General features: G+C 37.3%; 1 protein-coding gene across 1 annotated transcript in view; it reads right to left on the bottom strand.

The window, feature by feature from the left end:
- LOC136857981 (3'-5' RNA helicase YTHDC2) overlaps positions 1 to 25,674 on the bottom strand; it is a 587,467-nt gene that overhangs the window by 391,239 nt on the left and 170,554 nt on the right. The window contains exon 10 of the mRNA XM_067137136.2: positions 5,281 to 5,427. Coding sequence (XP_066993237.2) covers positions 5,281 to 5,427 — 147 coding nt within the window. The remainder of the gene's footprint in view (positions 1 to 5,280; positions 5,428 to 25,674) is intronic.

Raw genomic sequence — 25,674 nt, 5'->3', positions numbered from 1 at the left:
TGGATTCTTATACCAACAGATCATAAGAATCTGTAAGTGTTGTTGTTATATCCTCAAGACAGACTTATTTTAGTGGATATTGAATATTAAATCAGAACTATTTTCAAGTATTATACTATCTATTTTTGTTATATGTATGGCCATTTAGTCTTCATAGTGTAAAACAAAAGCTAAAGGTTTCCACCTATTCAATACTGTTTGTTGTAACCTTAAAAAAGTTACATATATTTGTTGAAATTAGTTTTGGTCTTACCAGAGACCATCATCTGTCAACTTTGATTTTGAAACTAGTTTTGGTCACCAGAGACCATTATCAGTCAACTTTAGCTTTTGTTTTACACTATATTGCTCTTCAATACAGATTAATATGAAATTTATTACCTATGACAATTAGTTTTTAAGTGTTTTAATATCTTATTGTTGATAATGGTCTGATATCAATAGGCCAAAACTAGTACCATGATTAAAATGAACTGAAGTACTAATTTTATTATGGATTGATTAGGTGGATTACCTCATTTGCTACAATAATTACACTGTCATTAATACAGATCATAAAAATTATACACTCTGATTAGAGCTTTTCTTGACTGCAAGTGGCCCTTGTCCCTTAGGGGATTCTTTTGGCTGTTGTTGTTGTTATTATTATTATTATTATTATTATTATTATTATTATTATTATTAATGAAAATGATGATGTTCAAGGATTCACAACTGGATTAATGATGATGATGATGACGATCCATGCTTATAATAGTATTTTTGAGCCTGTTTTGCCAAGTTGTATCCCCCAAAATACTTCCAATATCCTGAGAAGGCTCATTGCTATCTCTGCAATGTCTTTTTCATAGTTGCCCACTGCTGAGCTCAGAAGAAAATCAATCAGAAAAAAAGTTCTTGTTCTCTCTAAAAGATTTGTTGAGAATACAGTGGAACCTTGGATTGCGGGCATAATTCGTTCCAGCAACATGCTTGTAATCCAAAGCGCTTGTATAACAAAGCAAATTTTCACATAAGAAAAAATTTGAAACTTGGATGATTTGTCCACAACACAAAAATATTTATTCGCATAACATTTCTAAAACAAAATATAACGTAAAACAAATGAAACTGCACTTTACCTTACAACAGAATCATTGTTGTGAGGGAGACGAAAGATGACATGAAAAGAGTTACTGTGTAGCACGAATTTCACTAACAGAACCACTGCTATCTGTTGGCTCACTGGAATTGTTTTCTTTTCGTGCAACTTTAATGAGGAACCTGTCCACAGACTGTTGCTTTTGACTCTTCTTGAGGATTTCATGAAAATGTGACATTGCATAGTCACTGAACAAATTCATCGCCCGCACTGCTACAGCCTTATTCAGGTGGTGATTTCTGCAAAATTTGGACCGTTTCCCACATTTTGTACTTCTCCGAAATTTCAGTTGAAGTGAGAGATTCCATTGACTTTTCTGCCTCCTCTTCCCCAGACAAGATTTCCATAACCCCCTCCTGTTGTTTGCAATGCAGGTCCATCAGTTCGTTTGTGGTGAGTTCCTGGCTATGTTCTTCCACTAGCTCTTGAATGTCCACGTCATTCACCTCCAGCCCCTTGGTCTTCCCTAAAGACACAATTTCATCGACAATTGGCGGCTCATTGTCACAAACAATTCCCTCAAATTCACATCCAAGAACACAGTCAGGCCACAGTTTTCCCCAAGTGGAAGTGATAGTTCTCTTGGTGACCCCTTCCCAGGCTTTATCGATGATCTTCAGGCAGTTCACAATGTGGAAATGATTTCTTCAAAACTCTCGGAGGGTAAGGTTTGTTCCTTCGGTCACTGAAGCATCGCTGAAGTAGTGCTTTGGTGTATAGCTTCTTGAAGTTCGAAATGACTTGCTGATCCACAGGCTGGAGAAGTGGAGTAATGTTGGGAGGAAGGAATTTAACCTTTTCCTCCAGTAAGTCGTCCTCAAGGCCAGGAGGATGAGCAGGAGCATTGTTCACAACCAGCAAGACTTTGAGCGGCAGATAAATTTCTGAAAGGTATTTCTGCACTACAGGACCAAACACCTCTTTCAACCATTCAACAAAGAAAATACGAGTGACCCAAGCCTTAGTGTTGGACCTCCACATAACATTTAACTGGCTCTTCTGCACCCTGCATTTCTTGAAGGCTTGTGGATTCTCGGAATTATAACAAAGCAGGGGCTTTACTTTAATATCCCCGCTCACATTAGCACACAATAAGAGGGTTAAACGGTCTTTCATGGGCTTGTGACCGGGCATTGAATTCTCTTCCGCTGTAATGTAGGTCCTCTTAGGCATCTTTTTTGAAAAATGTCCCGTTTCATCACAGTTAAAAACTTGCTGTGGCAGATAACACTCTGTAACAATGAGCTTCTGGAACTCAGCAGTGAATGCCTCACCTGCCTTAGCATCTGAACTGGAAGCCTCCCCGTGCCTAACAACACTAGGGATGCCACTTCTCCTCTTAAAGTTATCAAAACATCCCCTGCTGGCCTTGAAGCTTTCTTTGACTTCTGTTGACGTACGAGAAACTGTATGGTAATTTACTTACGAGGTTGGCGTACAACGTCTTTGCTTTCTTCCAGATTAAATTCTTGGCCACAGTATCGCCTGCTAGTTGCTTATCATTTATCCAAACGAGAAGCAACTTTTCTACATCTTCCAGAACACGTGGCCATTGCTTTGATACTCTTGTGACTCATTTTGTTGTATCTGCCCCTTTTATTTCCTCTTTCTTCCTTAATATTATGCAAATCGTTGACATAGACTTCTTATAAAATCTCGCGGTATCAGTCACTCGCATACCTCATTCGTGCTTTTCGATCATTTCCTTCTTAACTTCCATCTTCCGATCTAATTCCTTTCTAACCTTCTTTATGTTCACTGGGCCCATCGTTGCAGAACCGTTATAAGATGAAAGAAACAAAACATGTACATTCGTACGGTGTTGACTATGCGAGCAAGGCATGCCAACTGAAGTCCAGCGCAGGAGATGATTACACACACTCTCCCAGGAAAGAGAGAGACAGGGTAAAAGGAACACACAGGCACAGCGGAGGGGGAAACGTATGCACACATGATGCTCGTATTGCATAACCTCACTCACTTATCAAGTCACAATTTATTTAAAATGTTTGTTCGTCTTGCAAAACATTCGTAGACCTAGTTACTCGCATTCTGAGGTTTCACTGTGTTGTTGATTGAGTCATCAGTCCATAGACTGGTTTGATGCAGCTCTCCATACCACCCTATCCTGTGCTAACCTTTTCATTTCTACATAACTGTTGCATCCTACATCTGCTCTAATCTGCTTGTCGTATTCATACCTTGGTCTACCCCTACCGTTCTTACTACCTACATTTCCTTCAAAAACCAACTGAACAAGTCCTGGGTGTCTTAAGATGTGTCGTATCATTCTATCTCTTCTTCTGGTCAAATTTAGCCAAATCGATCTCCTCTCACCAATTCGATTCAGTATCTCTTCATTCGTGATTCGATCTATCCATCTCACCTTCAGCATTCTTCTGTACCACCACATTTCAAAAGCTTCTATTCTCTTTCTTTCTAAGCTAGTTATCGTCCATGTTTCACTTCCATACAATGCCACGCTCCAAACGAAAGTCTTCAAAAACATCTTTCTAATTCCGATATCAATGTCTGAAGTGAGCAAATTTCTTTTCCTAAGAAAGCTCTTCCTTGCTTGTGCTAGTCTGCATTTTATGTCCTCCTTACTTCTGCCATCGTTAGTTATTTTACTACCCAAGTAACAATATTCATCTACTTCCTTTAAGACTTCATTTCCTAATCTAATATTTCCTACATCACCTGCCTTCGTTCGACTGCACTCCATTACTTTTGTTTTGGACTTATTTATTTTCATCTTGTACACCTTACCCAAGACTTCATCCATACCATTCAGCAACTTCGAGATCTTCTGCAGTCTCAGATAAAAGAACAATATCATCGGCAAATCTCAAGGTTTTGATTTCCTCTCCTTGGACTGTGATTCCCTATCCAAATTTCTCTTTGATTTCCTTTACTGCCTGTTCTATGTAAACATTGAAAAGGAGAGGGGACGAACTGCAGCCTTGCCTCACTCCTTTCTGGATTGCTGCTGTATTCATTGCTGTATTTATATATATTCATATGACTCAGGCTAAGCCATGCTCAAGTAGCGCCACCTACACATTATATTTCATTTTCCATTCTGACACATCACAATCATAATCTCCATGTCTATTGTTTTTCACTGTATCCATCTGTGATTTACGGATGTAATAAATAGTGTCATTCTAATATAAACCATGCTGACCTTATTACTTTCCGAAACACCGTGACTTTTCAACAAGTTCAATACCAGAATTCTAACAAAATTACTTGACATTCTGCCAGAGTGAGTAAGAATAAAATGCAGGTTAAATTTCAGTCTTCGATTAAACTGTTTTTTTCTTTTTTTTTTTTTTTTTTTTTTTTCTCTTCATATTTTACATAACAGTTGACTGTGCATTGCATTCAATGATCGATATCACTCTTCAAAGCCTTCTAGAGACTAATAAAGTAAACTTTGGGTCTGACATAAAATTGTCACATTTATGAAACAAGTTCTTTAAAGTTGACAATTTACAGTACCACATTTGGCCTACCACATAAATTTGTAACATTTATGAAAAACAATTGTTGTGTGACAAATTTGTCAGATGTGAATAATTGTTAAATGTGTCTCACCTGCCGAGTTTTGTGAAATAGAGCCCTGGTCATACAGGAATTGATGTGGTAATTGTTCTTTACATCGAAACTATAAGGACTGTTAGTTGCGATTACATAAGCATGCAAGCCGACAAGACATGATAATAAGCTTTTGGGCTTTTGCCGTGTCAGAAAACAACGTGAAATTCTTTACGTTTCACAGAGAACTTTGTGCTGCTCACAAGCAAGACTTAATAATGAACTTTTGATCATGAACAGATGAGATCAAATGAACAGGCAAGATTTTCTTCTGAAGACACAGAGCAAAGTTCTCTGCAGAATGTAAAGAATTTCACCTTTTTTTCTAACACGGCAAAAGCCCAAAAGCTTATCGTGTCTACAATTAAGGGCCGTGAAAGCATCAATTTCAATGTGCAGCTGTCTAGTTTGAGCCACAATATGCTTACTTCTTTTGAAAAGGTTATGAACTATTTTAAATATCCATATTATTTGGAGTATATACTATTAACAGCATCAAAAATGGCCCTACACATTGTATAAAGATATTTATTAAGTACCTGGTAATCAACAGATACATTTTCAGACAGAATGAGATGTAGAAGCTGTGTGAAGGCATCTTCTGAGCCAGAAAGCCATGCCTCTGAAAGACATCGATCCATTTCCTCCACCAACCAAGCCTCCAGCTCTGTCTTCTCTGGTAATGGCTAAAAGTAAAAAACAAAATTACTTATACAAAGAAAATTGCTATTTGAATAACAAAAATGTTTTAAATGTTTCAACTGATCTTAGGGTAAAAATAATATTTGTGTCTCTTTTAGGAACATTATTTATTTAGGATATTGCTTTTCATGCCAGGAGTGTCCAAGGACATGTTCAGCTTGTCTGGTGCACATCTTTCTATTTGACTCCCATGGGCGACCTGTGCATCTGGGTGAGAAATGATTATAAAAATGAGGTAGTAAGAGAGTGAAACCTGGTGTCTGCACATAGTCTACTCCTGTCGAATAATACCAAGGCGTCCTCTCAAGACTTAACAATCCCATCCGACAGACAGATCACTATCAACAGCATCACATGCCCTCACTCCATGTGAATGCCATGGAGAGGTTAAGAATTGAATGCAGGCTTTTGCTATGCAATCTAATGATTAGAAATTTTACACCACCACCACCACCACCACCACCACCACCACCACCACCACCACCACCACCACCACCACCACCACCACCACCACTCCTACCTCAACGGCCAATACTCACAGTGAAAGTTTCTTCCACCAACGGAACTCAAACCAACTATCCATGGTGTCTGACCATTCAAGACTTGATGCCCTATAATCATGCCCATTATGCAGGCTTTAAGAAGATAGCTGGACATAACAGCTCTTCCAGGAGAACTTTTTGATGAAAACCATCGAGTAGTGGCAGCAAGGGTCAAAGTGAGGAAAAGTGGAAAGAAAAGAGGAGACAAGAGAGAAGAAAATAAAAGTATAATCATAAGATAAAGCATAGGAGCATTTTCAGGAGATCCTGAAACATAATCCTCCAGATAAAGAATTGGGAAATGTGGAAGAGGAATAGTTCAAGTTTAAATGGGCAATTGTAAGTTGTGCAGAGAAATTTATTTGATCTGTGGCAGAACATCCATAACAGTGAAAGAAAGGGAGAAGGTAAAGGAAGTAGTGGGAGAAAACAAAGCATGCCAAGAATTGTATGGAGACAAAATAAAAATAACAAAGCATAATGAAGTGTCAGGAAGGTAAAAGGAGGTGTAAAAAGTGGTAGCCAAAGAAAAGTTGGGAGAGACTCATGTGAGTGACAGAAGATGATGTTAATGGATGTAAAAGGATGCTGTATGAATTTATACAAAGTAAGAATATAAACCAAGCTAGTGAAAGAGGAGAGTGGAGAATTATTAACACAGCCAGAAGAGATGGAAAAGATGGAAATAGTGTTTTGACTATTAGATGTGGGAAATCATGTAAAAGACACTGTAAGTACAGGGTGTGGATCTTGGAAGAAGTGAAAGAGACATGATAATGTTAGAAGTGGAACTGGCAGTCAAAACAATGACAATGGAAAAAGCATCTGGGACGGAAGATTAAAGCATGGAATGATAAAGGCAGCCAGACCTGTTGGTCCACAGTCTATACATAAAATCCCTAGTCTGTGTCATTCACAGCAATATTGAGAAAAGGGCAATGTTTGAGCAGCTGAAATTAACAACAGATATAGGTTTCTATCTTTCTTTTATGAGAAAAATACAATGGAACTCTCACAACCACAAATTTTGTACTTCTTAAAGAAAATTATTTTTTCTTTAGTGAAGTAACCGTGTCATATTAGCCATGTTTGATACATGCATCTTCACCTGTTGGTGTGAGCTCGAACTACAGTATATACATTCTCAGTCAATTTTACATGGACGGTACATGGCCTTCTCTTTGGTGCTCATGGGCCTTCATTCAAGTTGACAGAGAGAAGGCGACACACAATGCAATGAATCTGCTTGCTGTCCATCACCATATCAGCAATACCATCAGTGCCAGCCAACGGGAACAGAGTAACAACAAATCACCAATCTGTTGCCAGATTTGAAGCAAAGAAAAACACGTGGTTGCCATATTGCTTGAGCCGAAACATTGTAAGTGTATACTGCCATTTTCTGTCTATTAGTGATCAATTTATGATGTTTAAAACAAATACAAGAATTCTGTATTATGGCACGAGCTTACTGAGATGTTTAAAAGGAGTTGCAACAAAAAGGAAGACATGCACTTTGGAAAGAAAATCAGAAATTTATATACAAACGACAGGAACTTGAAATGACTAATTAGCTACATGCTTTGAACCACTTCAAATGACTTTGGATGCAAAAGCCAGCAGAATTTTATATCCTCGCTGTTTCAAAACCCTGTTCAGTTAATTTTAAAATATTATACCCACTGGCCCAAAATGATTTAAAAACTAAAAATATTGTAAATTGCTAGAGATCACAACTATAGCAAGTGAGCTCTACAGCCTCAGCCATGGAAAACTAAGCCAAAATGGTACTTCTGAGATTACACAAAACCAGATTTCAAAACATATTGTACAATATTTGTTTGGCACATTGTAACGAGAATTCAATTCTTTTTCTGAAATTAGCGGAACAAGTTAAAAGTCATTAACGTACAGGTTCTGAACATTTTGAAAGATGAAAAAAATAATGTACAGTTGCTAAAAAAAAGAAAAAAGAAAAAATAATAATAGAGAATGCATGAAACTGTTGAAGTTCCTCGCAGTTACATTTTTCTGAGAAACAATACTTAACCTATAGATATGTTTGTTGTCATTATCTACAAGGTTTGTGTCTACGTGAGAGATGAATTATAGTTTGATCAAAATTAATGGATGACATTCTAAAGGCAGCAAGGGAAGATTATAGAGGAGAAAGAATGTACGTTATGATTTTTGTGGAAGATGATGTGATCTGGGGAGAAGATGAGGAGGAAGTACAACAGCCCGAATGCAATGAATAGAACAATTGAACAATGGGGATTGAGGATCAATGTGGAGGAGAGCAAGACAATGGTGATGAGTAGAGGAAGTAAACAAGGAAAAGGAGCTATCAAAATCGGTGACAAGGAAGTGGAAATAGCAGAGTACTTCAAATTCTTGGGAAGTGAACTGACAGAAAATGGAAGATTGGATATGGAAATCAGAAGCAGCATACGGAGATTAATATGGAATAAAGATGTACCAATGAAGGCTAAAGAAGTAATGTACACAGGACATTACTTACCTATAATGACATATGCAGCAGAAACCTGGACAATGACTCAGAGAGATGAGAGCAGAGCAGAGGCAGCTGAAATGAAATTCCTGAGGAGTATGGTACAGAAGATGAGGGATAGAAGTGAGAAATGAAGACATACGAAAGGAGCTAAATGTGCAAAAACTAAGTGACTAACTGGAACAGAAAGGAATGAGGTGGTTTGGACATGTCCAGCAAATGAAAGAAGAAAGACTGCCAATACAAGCGCTGGAAGCACTGGAAAAACAGATGTCAGGGAAGAGGATGAGGGAGACCAAGACCATGATGGATGGACTCTGAAGAACAGCACAGGACAACGGAACCTGGACTGGAACACAGTATTGGATGAGGAATAGTGGAGAGACAGGATGAAGTGGAGAGGAGCAAAATTTGCCCCCACCTGGTGTCAGCTGAAAAGGGGAAATGATGTGAATAATTAAAATAAAGCTGATAAAATACTAAATGAGAGGAACATGCAAATGCCATGCACTCCTTCTACCTTTTGGGTGGGGGATGAGGTGTGACTGTATCCTAGAATTGATTCCATACAATATAATAATATTTATGAAGTAGTACATTATCCTACTGGATTTCTGAACTAAATATTGATACTGGCCTGTGCAACAAACTGAGGCTGACTGAGGTAAAGCTAGACTAAGATACTGTTTATGCAGAAATTCTGATGGACTCAACTTCAGGGAGAATGTGTTTTATTCCAAGAATAGGTCTGGAAAGTCCGATATGGATGGAAATAAGTTTTTATCTTTTTGTCTTCTGGATCCATGTGAGAGATATATAAGAAGTAAATTTCACAAAACCAGTTATGATTCTGTACAACTGACATATGTAAGATGGAAAGTATAACTTTTTTGTAAGTTACAAAAATTAACATGTATATTTCAATTTTCCAATTACATTTTACATGTTAATTCTGTCATAGACAGGCTTACATACTACTGGCTACATAGATTTATAAAATGTATGTGGATACAGAAAAAAAAAGTGGAGGAATGAGGATATGGAATAATAATAATAATAATAATAATAATAATAATAATAATAATAATAATAATAATAATAATAACAATAATCTTCATATTGTACCAGGAAGGCTTAGGCCCTGGCACATACGAGTTATAAATCTTTATTCCTGAGCATACGGCTAAGTTACGATGCACGAACAGCTGTGCGTGAGAATGTTCTCGTTCTCACTGCACTGTGTAGGGAGACCGCATGAGTGAAGCAAGTTCAAGTGACGTCAGCACTGCCTGTAGCTTCCCTCCCCTCAGAATTTTCTCGAAACCATTTTTTGAACTTTTCAACGCCTGGATCAATTTACGTGAGACCAACACTAAATTGTAGCCCATATTCTGAAAGCACATCCCTGCAAATCTGAGATCAATCCGTCCAGTGGTTTCCAAGATATAACAAGTTAAAGTTTGGGAAGTATTATCACCCCTTCATCACCTGACCCAGAATGCTGCTCGCAGCCGGATATAAATAGGTCAACGAACTGAGCGTATGGCCAGTGTGCAGTATGTTCTGCGATCATGACAGAAGGACAGTATGCTCCGTCGCGATCCGCGAGGACGTCGCAAGTAAAGTTTCTGCCGCGTCGCGACGAAGGATACGTTCTAAAATTTTTCTCCGACTAAATCGTCGTTATATAACATTTAGGAGTGTGTTAACCAAGTGAAGTTACAATAGAAATTGTGAATTGAAGTGTCAAGTATTTCATTTATCAGTAAACGACATTGTGGACTTTGTCATTTTCACGTAATTCTGAACTGTATCATTGACCGTGACAATATTCTAAGACATTGCGTGTGATAAACTAAACTTCTAATTTGTGACCATTTTAACGATTCAGAGACACATTTCTCCTATACTAGTACCATTGTGGACTGTGAGAGATACTATTCCACTAAACATTCACCAAATAACAAGGCTAAATGTGACCAGTTTTTCGTGTATTCTCTCGAACTTTCGATCACCACAACGAGAAACTAACTGAATGTTAAGAACTTTTTATGACAATATTAAGTCGTAAGGACTCGTGTTATGCAAATTCAGTCATAAAATCTTCTCAATCTATGAACAGTATTATTCCAGAGACTGTTGTACAGACTGGTGTTAATGACATTTTTTCAAGTGTTTTATGGACTGTGATGATTATTTTACGGTCGAACCTAAGACATAATCAGTGACTATTATGAGCTGTGACAGTGTTAAATCCTAATTCTATAAACTGTGTGTGTGAAAAAAACTGTTTTTCATCTTGAAAACGATTGTAAGTCATTACTATTATTACTTCATTAACCTGACTTACAAATCATACTGTAGCATGGACTGTGATATTCTAAGTCACGTATTCAACACCGCAAAACTAACGTGGGAATACGAACTGTGCATTGAGACTCGCGTTAGTGTTTAATACTAATATGAATGATAATTGAGAGCTCTATAGTGCCAATTGAACTTTCCGTGTTCAGACATTATTTCTAAAAGAACATCGGAAATCTTGGCAAAGTGTTGTGAGATTCTGCTGCATTGAACATCGCTTCCAGCGTGGGATTAACGTGGTTTCTTCGATCATGGTACCCATCAAGGGACGTCGACGAGGGATATTAACGTGGTATCTTTACTGAACGGACTTGTCACGCTGCTGCTGCTGAGTTCGAGCCTTGGCTGCACACTGCAGAAAATTCCAGCCACCAAGCCGCAGGACAGCACAACACCAACACTTATAAGCAGATTCCACGTGATCTCATATTTTGAGTGAGAAATTCCACTAACTGACTTTTAACAAAGCACTCAGTTAAACGTAGTGCTCCAAAAACAGAAAAGTGCTTCGTATGAATTTCAGCTTGCTATTCATAATAATTCAAGAAGGCTTCATATCTTGTTCTTGAACTGTAAATTCCTTTCTAAAATTTTTTTTAACTTGAAATAATTTCACGTAGATGAACTCTAGGGTTTGCAAGTGCTTTTATTTTATTTTTCAACTTAGACGAACTGTAGGAGTATACAAGCAAGTGATCAAATATTTTTTTATTTGAACTATCAACTTATTCATGAAAGTATGTGTTAATATAATGTTCAAAAATATTAGAAAAACTGTAGGCTTGCATCACGAGTGATGGACTTAATGAAATTCAAGGTGCAAAGTGTTATTTTGGTATTTAAACCCATATTAGATGAACTGTAGGGTGTTTACGATCTCTAAGAAAGTGATATTTATTTTGGCCATTTCAATACATTGGATGTCTCAGAATACAACATCGATATTTTATTTTGCATTTTTGAAAATATTGGTTGGAGATATGAGTTTGAAGTTTCAACTGCAGGGTGATTTTCATGAATATTTTAAATAAATATTGTCAAAAAGATTTTACCATCTATTATTCACCCTGCGATACTATCTATCTCTGTACCTGCTCCAATAAGAAACTGAACACTACCTGAAATCCTTCCCATGCTCTGGCCCCCTAATCATTTCCTGGTACAATATATAAAAAATCAGCCTGTGTATATCTGTGCTTGCAAAACTCTAAAAGTAGCCAGTCGAATGACTTGAAATTTTGAAACAACATTGCAATCGAATACGCGCGTTTACAAAGTGGTTTGAATGAAATCGGATAGGTAGTTTTTTATGAGTAATAATTAATTATTTCATGGAATTAACTTATTTACAAAGCCGCACCAAGACTGGATTGATCTTGATGGGCTAAGCGACAACTACTTACGCTGTATCAAGATAGTCCAGCAAGAATTGCTGTGTATAGGAAGATGGGAATACACCACCATTTTTATGAGGTACCTTTCTTGTGAGGAGGTTCACGACCATGGCTGTATATAGGAGAATGGGAACATGTCACCATGAAGGACTTTTCTTGCTAGGAGGTTCATGTATTTAGGCACTCATTGCCTGTTATTTGAAAACAGGAATCCAACATGCCGTGATCGAGGGAGCAGTAGAGCCATTCTAGCTGCTAAAAATATAGACGTACACAATATGAATATCGTCCTAAACAGAATCGCACGTAGAACAGTGACATACAAATCCATTCACTCCATGATGAACCAAAGTGAAGTAGTGAATTTTCCAATGGAATTTCTTAATTCTCTCGAAGTTTCCAGATTACCGTCACACATTCTGAATATGAAAATTTGAGTGCCAATTACAGTATATATTGCTCCAAAATATAATCAGCCAGAGTTACGCAATAGCATACGATTAGTAGTTAAAAAATTGATGAACAATCTAACTGAAGCAACAATTCTAACTGGACCTCATAAAGTTACTACTTTCACAACATGGCATTCGAGTTCAAACAACTTCAATTTCCAATGCACTTTGCGTTCGCTATGACTATCAATGAAGTGCAAGGGCAATCTTTGCAAGAGTCCGGTTTGAATTTAGAAAGTGATTACTTCTCTCATGGACGATTATACGTTGCATGCTCCAGTCAGTAAACTGTCTGCTCTTCATGTTTATACAAAAAAAAAAAAAAAAAACACACACACACACAAAAAATGTAGTCAATCTTCTAGCTTTACAATAAAAATGATTTTCTGCAAAAAACATTTTTTCTTCCCTTCCTTTCCTTTAATTTCACGCCATAGTCACAGCAACACAAAGCAGAGTATTGAACTGAACGATGTGTTTTTTTGATGAATGTACGTTCGCTAAAACACTTTTATTTACTTACTAGCTGATGTACCCGTGCTTCACTACGGGATTCTCAGAAAGAATAACTCTGTGGTTTTCCTAACTGAAGTCAACTTAGGCCACTGCAAAAACGTCAGTAGGAAAGTAGCAATTAAAAGCAATGTTATTATATAAAATACTCAATCAAATGAAAAACCGCATATTTTCTCACTTTTACCGAATAGTACTACGGTGCCGATCTAAGAGTCTGAAGTTTCAGAGCTGGAATAACCAGGCCACAGACAGCCGTGAACACTCCTCTGCCATTATTCCGTTAAATATGCACGCTGCTCATTCCAATCAGTGCCTCAGAGTAGAGGGCCGCTTCCTTCCCACTCCTAGCCCTTTCCCATCCCATCGTTGCCATGGGTCCAATGTGTGTCGGTGCGACGTAAAGCAAATTTTAAAAAATTGCTATACAGCAGTAATCCGTTCTACTGGAGATGAGTGGCAACAGAGACACAAAGCACATCACAACAAACAATGGTCAAGGTAATGTTATTGTTGATTCATGTCATGAGATTTCTGTATTATAGGCCTTCACATTTAGTTGTATTTCAACTCTGTAATATTAGGGCGTCTTACTAGATTAATTATAGCATAGACTGTAGTTCCTTATTCCCCGACTCTACATACCAATTTTCATTAAATTCTGTTTATTCTCTTCATTTAACTTCCACTATTTAGCTCCTTAATTCCAATTATGGCTATTCATTAAATTTTCAAATTAACTCTTTAATTACAGAACTCATCATATCTTTGGCTAACCACTGAATGACAACAACGTTCCCTTCCAACTAATACGCTCACCTGAACACGCCCAACAGCAAAGAGCCATACCCATTACAAACTCTTACCACATCAAAGAAGATGGTCTAATGACGCCTACAAAGACTTCAATATAGCCTACGGCAACAATATTTCCAACTACTATTATCACAAAAGGAACCAGACCATATGAAAATTCTCCAATATTTATAAGCAAATAAATGAAAATCAATATTTAGTAACTTCAAGAACCAATGACCATTACTATTGCTCAACTTTCCATAAGTTTTTAACAGTACGCCATCTGACAACTAAATGGAATGTGTTTTCTGATTTTTATCTCTATTGTAATATCTTTTAATATGTCATAATCGTCAAATAATTATCATGTTTTTAGACTCCAATATTATCACAAATATTGTCAAATAACAGCATACTACATTTTATATTGTAATAGTGTTTTAACAATCTCCAATACATTTTAAACGACATAGTTTTTAACAGCATTCATAAATTTATTCCCAATGAGGTACCTGATCTATTCTAAGGTGATGATGCCTACTATAGATAGGCGAAACATGTACCATATAATATATTAATTTCATGTTAACAACTTTGATAAGGACAATGTCCTAATTTTTAAAATTGTATTGTATTGAATAGGTGGATGAATAATAAAACATACAAGTGTTATTTAATACAAATATTTTCAATACGGACCCAAAAATGAATTTTATCACATGTAATAAGTGGTATGTTCCGAGCTGCCAGCGGAGAGATTGCGTGGAATGACATTAGTAGACAAATAAATTTGAGTGGCGTTTATAAAAGTAGGAAAGATCACAATATGAAGATAATGTTGGAATTCAAGAGGACAAACTGGGGCAAATATTCATTTTCAGGAAGGGGAGTTAGGGATTGGAATAACTTACCAAGGGAGATGTTCAATAAATTCCCAATTTCTTTGAAATCATTTAGGAAAAGGCTGGGAAAACAACAGATAGGGAATCTGCCACCTGGGCGACTGCCCTAAATGCAGATCAGTATTGATTGATTGATTGATTGAAAGAAGACTTATTGCATTTATATATAAAATAACGCGTAAAGTATAATAATAATAATAATAATTTAATATACGCGTTATATAGATTAAAAACGGCAAGAATTGATTAACAAAAAAATTGAAGACGGCAAAGACAAGGCTTTGATCCTAAGAGAAAGAATTCAATATAACGCAGCGTCAATATATTAAGCCATTAAACAATCCTGTACGACATAAAAAGCTAAGACAATAACAGACATATTGCGAATCAAAGGTTGAAACGACACAAAGCAATCTAAAATTGATTCTCATTGAAAAAAATTATGTTAGCACGCTTTGATAGCAACAAAATGTTACAGCTGATTTCATCTATGTATTTTTATCTTTCAAGTGTGCAATACAAGGCTGCTATGGATTTCTAAGAAGACCTTGGGGCAGACTGTACGGACAAGTGCTAGATAAAATGAAATGTAGACCATTTGTAGTAGAAAAGTAGATGTTAGGTCGTTAATATCTTCAAAATGATTTTTAAGTTGTGTTAGATTCTCGCTAGTGATTTATTTATTGTGTCGATACATATGAGGAGATAGGTAGTCTTCCTAAGAAACAAGATTAACTCCAGTTAGGGAATGCGAGATAATAGTGTGGCAACATCATTTCAATAAAACCAAAGAATCCCAACAGATTATGTCATGTAATGTGTAAAGTGGTTATGAGTAGAATACTTTAGGATCTTCGATAAAATACTGAATAATGTGTTAGTTTATGCAGGTTATACATTGCCATATGAAATCAGAATAAGGTTAGATATGGATATAAAGGCGAACGGAAGACATGCTGATGTTAGATAAAGATATTGATCCAATGACATGAATAATTGAAAATGAAGTTATTTATGTGTCAGAATAAGTTATATATGAAGACTTGAAAGAATTGGAAGAGATAAGATATGAAATGGGAAGTGAAGATGATGTTATGATGTTATATGACAGTAATGAGGAATGAAATGAAAGAATATATATATTGCTACGATGATATAATAGAAGTAAATAGTATATTTGAAGAATAAGATGATAGTATTGACGCAGGCTAGGATCACTTATGTCATGATACAGTGGCACTGTTTCTTTAATCGAGAATCCATATCCTATGATAGCGACAACGTATTGCGACATTTATAAAATGTTATTGCAGGATTAGATCATCAAAATGAATCCTTATGAGAAGAGTTGTTCATTTTTTAACTTCGTATTTCTACTATAGTCATATTACTGAAATGTTAATTATGGCATACGTTAGTTGACATGGATAGACATTACTATTTTCTACATACAATTTCAAATGAATAGATGTCACAGAATATCTTAGAGAATAAACCCTACATATTTACTTAAATCACATGAGGTCACATACTGAATTTCAGACAAATTTCGTCCCTACTCTGGCAAACTAGCAAATCTGCAAATTGTCAAAAGGTTAGAGGAGCTGAAAGAAGTTGTGATTACTCATGTCAAATCAATTTTTATATTTAATGATTGCTTTCATGTGTTAGGCATAAGGAACGAGTTGCAGATGTGAGACTTTGTCAGAGGGTAGACAATATTTAATCAATAAAATCTACACCAAAACTTCAGAAGTACAGATTCCCTAGTTTGTCACTTTCGCTAGTTTGCCAGAGTGGGGACGATTTGTGAATCTAGTTGGTTGTTTATATTTTATTATTGATTTAGGCTGGAAATTAATGCAACATATGATATAATGTTGATCGATATTATGATTTAAGATGAATATTAGCTCATGTTTGCTATTGAATATGAAACTTATCATTTTCCTGAAGCTTAATTTATGATACTTCGAAGACAAACATAACACATAGGCCTTGTCTCAAGAAGAGAAAAGAATAATGATACTGATGAAACTGATGTACCTAAATGATTATAATAGCTTAACTCACCCATTAATTTCCCATGCATATATGCATTATTTTATCGATTTATTTTACTAATATTAAATGAAAGTGAAATATTAGTTCATTTCAATGATGATGTTGTAAGATAGGCAAAGGAGATGACAGTTATCAATGATGATTTAAGCTTTCAGAGCAGATTTAATTAATCAATTTCAGAATTTCAATTCCTTAATTTCACTTTTCTTTATCCACAACTTTACATTTTTGAATAAATGATGGTAGTTTAGATAAATTTGAGGTTTCGATAGTAACATAAGGCAAATTAGAATTAAGGAAAACAGAAAGGAGAATGAGTGCAAAAATGGAAGGCCAGTTAGAAGAGAAGCAATATGGTTTTAATATGGCATATCAATGGAAGACCACCACCATCTCATTGGATCCCAGCTTTCATCAGTGTGATGTGATTCTTGTTCTCAGCAAGTTGGACAACTGTAGGGATAATGAGTCAATGCCAAGATATCCTCCTTCCTTCAATTTTTACATTGTTAGATAAGCTGAAGGAGTCTGCACTTATCATTTTGAATGATATGGCCAAAGTACTCTAGTTTCTTGTTTTCAATGCTGTATGTGACCTCTAACTCTTTGTTCAGGTGTTAGAATACTTCAGTGTTACATATTCTATCAACATTCTGAGCAGGCCTCTGTAGCACCACATCTCAAAGGATCAAATGATTTTGCTGGTATTCTTTGTTAAGGTCTAAGCACTATAAAGAAAGACTGAAAATACATAACACCAAAGAAAATTGAGATGGAGATTTATATTAGAGTCCCAGTTACAGAGGATTTTACTCATTCTCTTTAATGCAATCCTTGCCTGTTCCATCCAGCACCCAATTTCAACAGCATTGATCCGGCTGTGATCAAGTATGCAGGTGAGGTACTTATAGCGTTGGACCTGCTCCAGTGATATGCCACCTAATGTCAAATTAACAGGTTGAATGACAAGTATGCTTAATACCATTACTTTGGTGTTTTTCCTGATTAAATGCAGACCTGCTGCAGCACTGTGTTCTATTACACAGTTCTGTAATGTCTGCAGATCTTCAGCATTTGTTTAGAGCAGAACAGTATAATCTCCACAATGCAGATTATTAGTGAACCCATTAATGATAATACAACCCATTAATGATAATACCCTTCTGGTTCCCTAGTCTCACTCCTTGCTTTATTTCAATAGCACAAGTGTTGGTGCTATCAACCTTACCTAAGGTAGTCTTATTCCAATACAGATTGGTAATAATATGGATGTGTTTACCATCTGGGCCAATATCATGAAGAACATGCAACAATATTTCATGTTTCACATGGTTGAAGGCTTTTTTGTAATTGATTTTAAAAGTAGCACTTATCTACATCTTTGCACCAAACCCAGCACGACAGTGTACCCAGATAAAGGTACGAAAATAATAATCGTATGAAAGGGAGTTATCAAACAATGGATATTCTACGTATAATGTACTGCAAATGTTTCAACTGAGTCTTTTTTTTTTTGCTAGGGGCTTTACGTCGCACCGACACAGATAGGTCTTATGGCGATGATGGGATAGGAAAGGCCTAGGAGTTGGAAGGAAGCAGCCATGGCCTTAATTAAGGTACAGCCCCAGCATTTGCCTGGTGTGAAAATGGGAAACCACGGAAAACCATCTTGAGGGCTGCCGATAGTGGGATTCCAATCTACTATCTCCCGGATGCAAGCTCACAGCCGCGCGCCTCTACGCGCACGGCCAACTCGCCCGGTCAAACTGAGTCTAGACCCAAGTAGGGAGAATGGAACGATTTAGGAATGTTACTAGGCTTAGAGAGGAATAATGGGTAAAATTGTGAAGGAATCGATGAAGATGATTTTACGTCCCAGTAACTATTTTTATGAATTTCAGAGACTCCCACAGTGCCAGAAGTTTGTCCCACAGTAGAGTTTACATGCCAGTAAATCTACCAACATGAGGCTAACATATTTGAGCATTTTCAAATACCACCAGACTGTGCCAGGATCGAACCTGCCAAGTTGGATACCAAACAGATGATGTAGGCTAGGTTTAAGGGAAATAGAGTAAGAAGGAGATCCAGAGCAAGATGGATAAACTTGATTACAACCAATATAAGAAGGAACCTGGAATGGAACAGAATTACAGAACAGGAATGGTGGAAGGAGGTGAAGAATTACCCTAAATGTACCAACAATGCTGATGATGGATAAGGGGAAATGATGATTATAATGAAAAGGACATTTTCTCCAACCACTCTTCACAAATACTTTTGACATCTAAAATTACATAAGGTGTAAACTAATTACAAATTTAGTGCAAGAAAAACCTGTAGGAAGATGAAACAGTTAATTTGTTTTTGAATATTAATATCATTTTTAGAGTAGCAGTAAAATTACACACAAGGGAAGTAACAGGTAAGACAGGTCGAAACCTATCCTAATTTTTTTTTTTTTTTTCTTTTAACAATCTTTGTACTGTAAGAATATCGGCATCCAGATTTAACTGCAAGGTTCTGAAGTTGTACCTGGAATCCTGGTATGCAAGCATGACGGCTGGCACAGTTGGATATCCCGGAGGCAGCTCAGCATTGTGGTAAATGAAATGTCCTATGGCTTTTAGTGCCGGGAGTGTCCGAGGACATGTTTAGCTCGCCAGGTGCAGATCTTTTGATTTGACACCCGCAGACAACACCTGCGCGTAGTGATGAAGATGAAATGATGATGAAGACGACGAAACATACACCCAGCATACATATAATTCAAACTCTGTACATAATTTAAACTCTATTGCATACACCCAGCCTCCGTGCCAGCAAAATTAACTGATGATGGTTAAAACTCCCGACCTTGCTGGGAATCGAACCCGGGACTCCTGTGACCAAAGGCCAGCACGCTAACCATTTAGCCATGGAGCCGGATGGCATTGTGGTGTGGTGGGGTGTATATGCATGCACTCTGAAGCTGTGTTGTTTCACTCACTTGTTAGTAACTTGTAAAAGGATAGCAGAAATGACTGGTATTAAATGCATAACAACATAGTCATGTTCTTTGTACACCAGGCGCAACAAATAAGAACTTCACTGTTCTTCACATTTTTCTTTCTTATACTCCAAACAACATATAGCGGGCTCTATGAACTCGGGAGTTTGTTATCTTGTGTAATTCGTTGTGAACAATGAATATTTTATCATATCGTGGAAAGTGGAAATGAAATGAATGAAAATGTATGAATAACCGCAGTTTAAGGATTGTCACTCTGCGGTGAACCTCAAATTTAACATCATGAACATCTGTTAATCAGCGGAAAAATGCTTTCCACTGCTGAAAGAATAATTTGTTGAACAGTTTAATTAAGCCCATGGTACTTGGAGGAATATGAAGCAGTTTAATTGGTGTGCGTGGAGGGGTGTCTTCAAGACAAGTTGTATCACTGTATATGATCCATGAATTAAAAAGCAGGGCACAGTTGTCTTCAGAGAACGGGAAAAAGGCTTCTCCAAACCATATTTTCAGTTTTATTTTTCCCATTTTTTTCTGATTTTGTGGCAGTGACAACAATGTTATCTGCTTTAAACATTTTTTTCTTTAACCAGAGGACCGAAGATTCCCCGGTTCCTGAAGTACAACGAATAATTTAGGGAACAAAGAAACGTCCATACTGACTGTTGGAATTATTGTGTATGAACATGTGAGTGAACTAATTGATAAGGCTATCATGTGCTTGTATTTCTCACCTACAAAAGATAAGAGTCCTTTTCGATCGCATTTCATGCTTAAGCCCACTTTGATCAGTGTTGTTAATTGGTGGACGGGGTATAATGGAGAAATCGCTCGAGTCATCCCCAGAAATTCCTCTGCAGCCTTACTTCTTTTGTTTTTCGTCCTGAATATGTGAACGGGATACAAATTTCATAATTTTCCTACTCCCACTCTGTGTTGTTTCTTGAAATGGCTGATCCAGGCATGAGGTGTGGGGGAAATTAAGCTTTTAAAGCGATAGTTCACGTTCGATTTCCAAACCCCACAGTCTTAAATCATCTTCACTTACATTTGGCCTTCCCTTTCTAGCCTCCTGGAAAAAGAGTTCTTTATACACTAGCATCAGAAAGTTTAGACTCACCCATGAATTTTCACGTACCATGAAAGAGGCTATTTGTTGAAAATGTCTCTGTTTTTAGAACTAACTAGTTTTATTACACATTTCACTAGATTTTCCTTTACACTGATCATTCACAGGGAGCTAGAAACACAATCACAACATCTTAAGCATCACACTGCCCGTTCATCAATGTGTCCACCCTTTGCTTTGATTACTGCTTTACACATGCATGGCATTCTAACTGTTAATTTTTCCAAAGTCTCCGTCTTTATACATCCCCAGGTTTCTGAGAGACATTGCCACAAACCATCCACACTGCCTGGCGCCTTTTCTTTCACTTTCCTATCAAGTTCTTCCCACAAAATTTCAATAGGTGGCAGATTGGGTGATTGAGGAGGCCAGACCATTAATTCCAATTTTCCTTCAGCTTGTTTCCTTTCCAGATATTGCTTGCACAAATGAGAGGCATGTTTAGGATCATTGTCCTGCTGTACAACAAATCCTTCACCAATCAGCTTCATTCCAGATGGCAAGGATACGGTGATATTGTTTCTTTTCCAGTATTCCCTCTAATTTCACCAAATCACCAACATGATTATTTCCAAAACATCCCCACACCATCACATTTCCTCCTCCATGCTTCACAGACTGAATTTTGCAGGATTCCATAACCCTTTTGCTGGGGCGGCGACGAAAGTATTGGCGAAGATTGGAACCGAATTTTCCAAATTTAGATTCATCCGTCCAAAGCACCATTTTCCATTGTTCACCGGTCCAGTTAGCATGCATTTTGGCCCATTGTAGCCTTTTCTGGTTGTGTACAATTTTCAACAATGGTTTCCGAGCTGCTATGCAACCAAACAATCCTGCCTCAAGCAGACGATTTTTCATTGTCACAGACACACGTTCTCTTGTTTTATTTATCTCTGCGAAAATATCTACCACTGTACAGCTTCTGTCACACTTGCTGAGGATTAAAATATGGTTATCTTCAGTTTTAGAAGTCTTCCTTGGACGTCCACTGCGCGGTCAATCCTAATGACTGCCTGTTTCCTCTCTGCGTTTCACTGTTTGGCTCCGTTTTCTTGGGTTATATTAGCCTTTTGCCCCATATTTGATTGTTTGATGTGTGTTGTTACCATAGTTATGCCCAGATAACAACACTGTAGAAAATAAACAATCTAGTACAGAGATTAACATACAACTGCTCAGGATAACTTCTGTAGGCTAACTTTCGACTTCCAAGACAGCGAGGAAACAAGAAGGACAAGTAATCACATGAGAGAGGCATGTTTATTACCTGGGACAGGGCTGGAAGTTATCCAGGTATAAGCAAGCAGTAAGAGCTGGGGACTCAATCTGTCAACTTTTTTGAAACGATAAAGTAAAATCTTGCAATATGTACTGAAATAGCTTTATGAAAGTGCTGATAGCATTCATACATAAGTAACAGAACTAAAGTACCACTTATCATCATACAGAAAACAATTATTTAAGAAAATTATTAATTTTCGTAGGCGAGTCTAAACTTTCTGATGCTGATGCGCAATCGGACTAGCCAACATGTCTGTATTTTCGAACTGCTTCTTCCACAAATAAAGATATCGCTTCGACTTCATTAAAGTGTTTGCGGATGTGTAAAAGTAATAATCGCTTTTTACCACCTTCATTAAGCCATAATTTTACAGTCTTCCTCTTTTACTCCAGACTGATGTTTTATTCGCGCACTTTTTACAAGACTAGGAACTGGACGATTTGCATGGTGTAGCATCAGTAGATTCTGGGGAGTTATATTCTAGTTTTGAATGCGAACTCGGAACTTCACTTGCAATTGGCAAAAGGTTTTGACAAAATGAATCATTTGAGTTGCTTTCACTGTCTACTGTGTACAGCAAGAGAAACCTCCTAAATACATTGCACTCCTCTATGATTATTTTCCATCAAATCAAACAGATATTGTCCCATTTCCTTTTCTTTCGAGCAAATTTCTCCTGAAAACAAAAACCCCTTTTCGCAGAAATTACTCATTACGAACTCTGCTACGTTAGTAGGATTTAAAACGTCATCCTCCAAGGAACTTTTTTCACTGTCTTGTTTTCTTTAAAACAACCATCAAAACCGTTATTGCTGGATGCAGTGAAACACCCACAGCTGACTAGCGGGTGCAGCTCTGCTGATCACTGGCCTTGCGTACCTGGGCATCAGGACTGTCCACCCTACAGTCAGCAGCCCTGAAGATGGTTTTCCGTGGTTTCTTATTTTCACCAGGCAAATGCTGGTGGTGTACCTTAATTGAGGCCATGGCCACTTCCTTCCCACTCCTAGCCCTTTCCTATCTTATCCCATCTCATTGTCGCAATTGTGATTACCATACATGTTGGTCGGAGTGGACAGCCCGTTCTTTACAATTTGCTTTATGTTGCACTGACACCAGTAGTCTTATGGCGACGATAAGATGGGATAAGATAGGAAAGGGCTACGAGTGGGAAGGAAGTGGCCATGGCCTCAATTAAGGTACACCACCAGCATTTGCCTGGTGAAAATAAGAAACCATGGAAAACCATCTTCAGGGCTGCTGACGGTAGGGTGGACAGTCCTGATGGCCCAGGTATGCAAGGCCAGTGATCAGCAGAGCTGCACGCGCTAGTCAGCTGTGGGTGTTTCACTGCATCCAGCAATAACGGTTTTTATGGTTGTTTTAAAGAAAACAAAACAGTGAAAATAAGTTCCTAGAAATTACACACAACCTTTTCTCTCCAACTCAACTTTACGTTAACCAATTCAACATTAATAAATAGGTAAGTGAATTTACACACATCGCTTTTTTCTTTGAACTCTCCTTTCCTTCAAATTCATTCCTTAACACGTAAATCTCCTACTGTTACCGACTTCAAACCAAATTTCCCTTTTGACTCTATACAAGAAGCTACAGTTACTCCTTCCAGCTAATATTTAACACAGCTGCTTACCATTGAGCACTCTTCTTCACTTGTGCTTTAAGAAGACTACAGATATATCTCTTCACACGAGATTTACGACAATCTAACCACTTTATATGTTATTATAAACCCCACTTGAAGTATCAAGTATTTCCCTCACCCCTACAGAATAATTTGAGTGAGCGGCAGAAACGTCTCATTACTAGCTTTAAAATGTATTTAAACTCCACTTGGAGCAATCAGCAACTTTCATCATTATTCTGACGTTTGAACTGTTTAGGATCAAAACTTTTCTATAACGCCCTCAACCAACACAGGGCGCCGCTTCACAAGTTTCAACGTAGCAATTTGTGTTCTTATAGAACTACCAATATGCAACTTGTTACCACATTTTTAGACAAGGACATTCATGAAAGTGTAGAAATTATGACTATTTTGTTTGTAAGACTTTATCAAGATTTTTTTTAAAGAATATCTTAACTACTGTCGATCATATTTCCTACTTCATCCTCACATTCATTTGTAATTTTTTTTTTTAAATCAAACACAACTAAGAACAATCAGGATCAGGATTTTTTATCTTTCAGATTGAGATTAAGGCTGAAGATGCCCTTAAATAAAGGGCAAAACATGTCCCTATAATTTTATTCACAGATTTTAATTCTTAATTCTTAATTAAAAATCACTTTTTATGTATTGAATAGGTGGAATAAATAAACATTAATATTTCTCTGACTATTGTAAAATTCAATATGGACCAAAATATGAGAATAACATGTTATGCAAATATTCCGTACATACCGTATTTACTTGCGTAATTTACCCCCTTGCGTAATTTTCCCTCCCTGATTTTTAGAACAAAAACTTTGGGGGGGGGAATTGCACATTAGGGTTGGGCACTATGTCCCAGTTTCGGCACACTGTGCCGGTGCACAGTTATGCTCCACTCTTCCAGAACACCGAGTGTCAATTGTTCCAAAACATTCTGAAGCGAGACGGAGACACTGACTCTCTGTCCCGTCAGAAGCGCCACTATGCACTGCCCTTCGCCTACTAGCTGAACTGTGCAGTGGGTGCACGGAACACAGGACTGTAACTGCGCAGTAGAGAGAACTTCGAGAGGCAACATTACATGCTCCGCGCCAGCGGGAATGTGCCTGTACGAAACATGCTGTGTGGTGTGTGCCTGTGTGTAGTTATGGCCATGTCCAACATAAAGCTGCATGGAACGTGAAGGAACAGTCGGAACACGGAAATTTGCACCCAATAATCACGTTTAAAGGCTGCTTTTAGGTTAAGATTTTTCCGGTCAATATGAAATACACATAATACGGTTACAATGGCAGTGCAGGTGTTTAAAAGTAACTAATTCAAGAATATTTTCACCAGTTGAATGTATTGGCCTGTACTGTGAGTAATTAGGGCCAGGATAAAACTTCACGGCATGTGAGAAAGCAGTCGGAACTCTGAATGAAATACTCACCCAAAAATCATGTCTAAATTTTCTTTTTAGGATAAGAATGTTTTCATTCATTCTGAAACACACCTGTCACGATTACACTGGCAGTACAGGTGTTTACAAATGTCACAACGTTATTTTCACCAATTAAAAGTATACTTGCAAAGTTGAAGAAACATTCGT

The sequence above is a fragment of the Anabrus simplex genome, chromosome 1 (genome assembly GCF_040414725.1).
Source record: "Anabrus simplex isolate iqAnaSimp1 chromosome 1, ASM4041472v1, whole genome shotgun sequence".
NCBI classification, from domain to species: Eukaryota; Metazoa; Arthropoda; class Insecta; order Orthoptera; family Tettigoniidae; genus Anabrus; species Anabrus simplex.
Note: the sequence above shows the minus strand (reverse complement) of the source record. Positions and strands in the feature narration are given on the sequence as shown.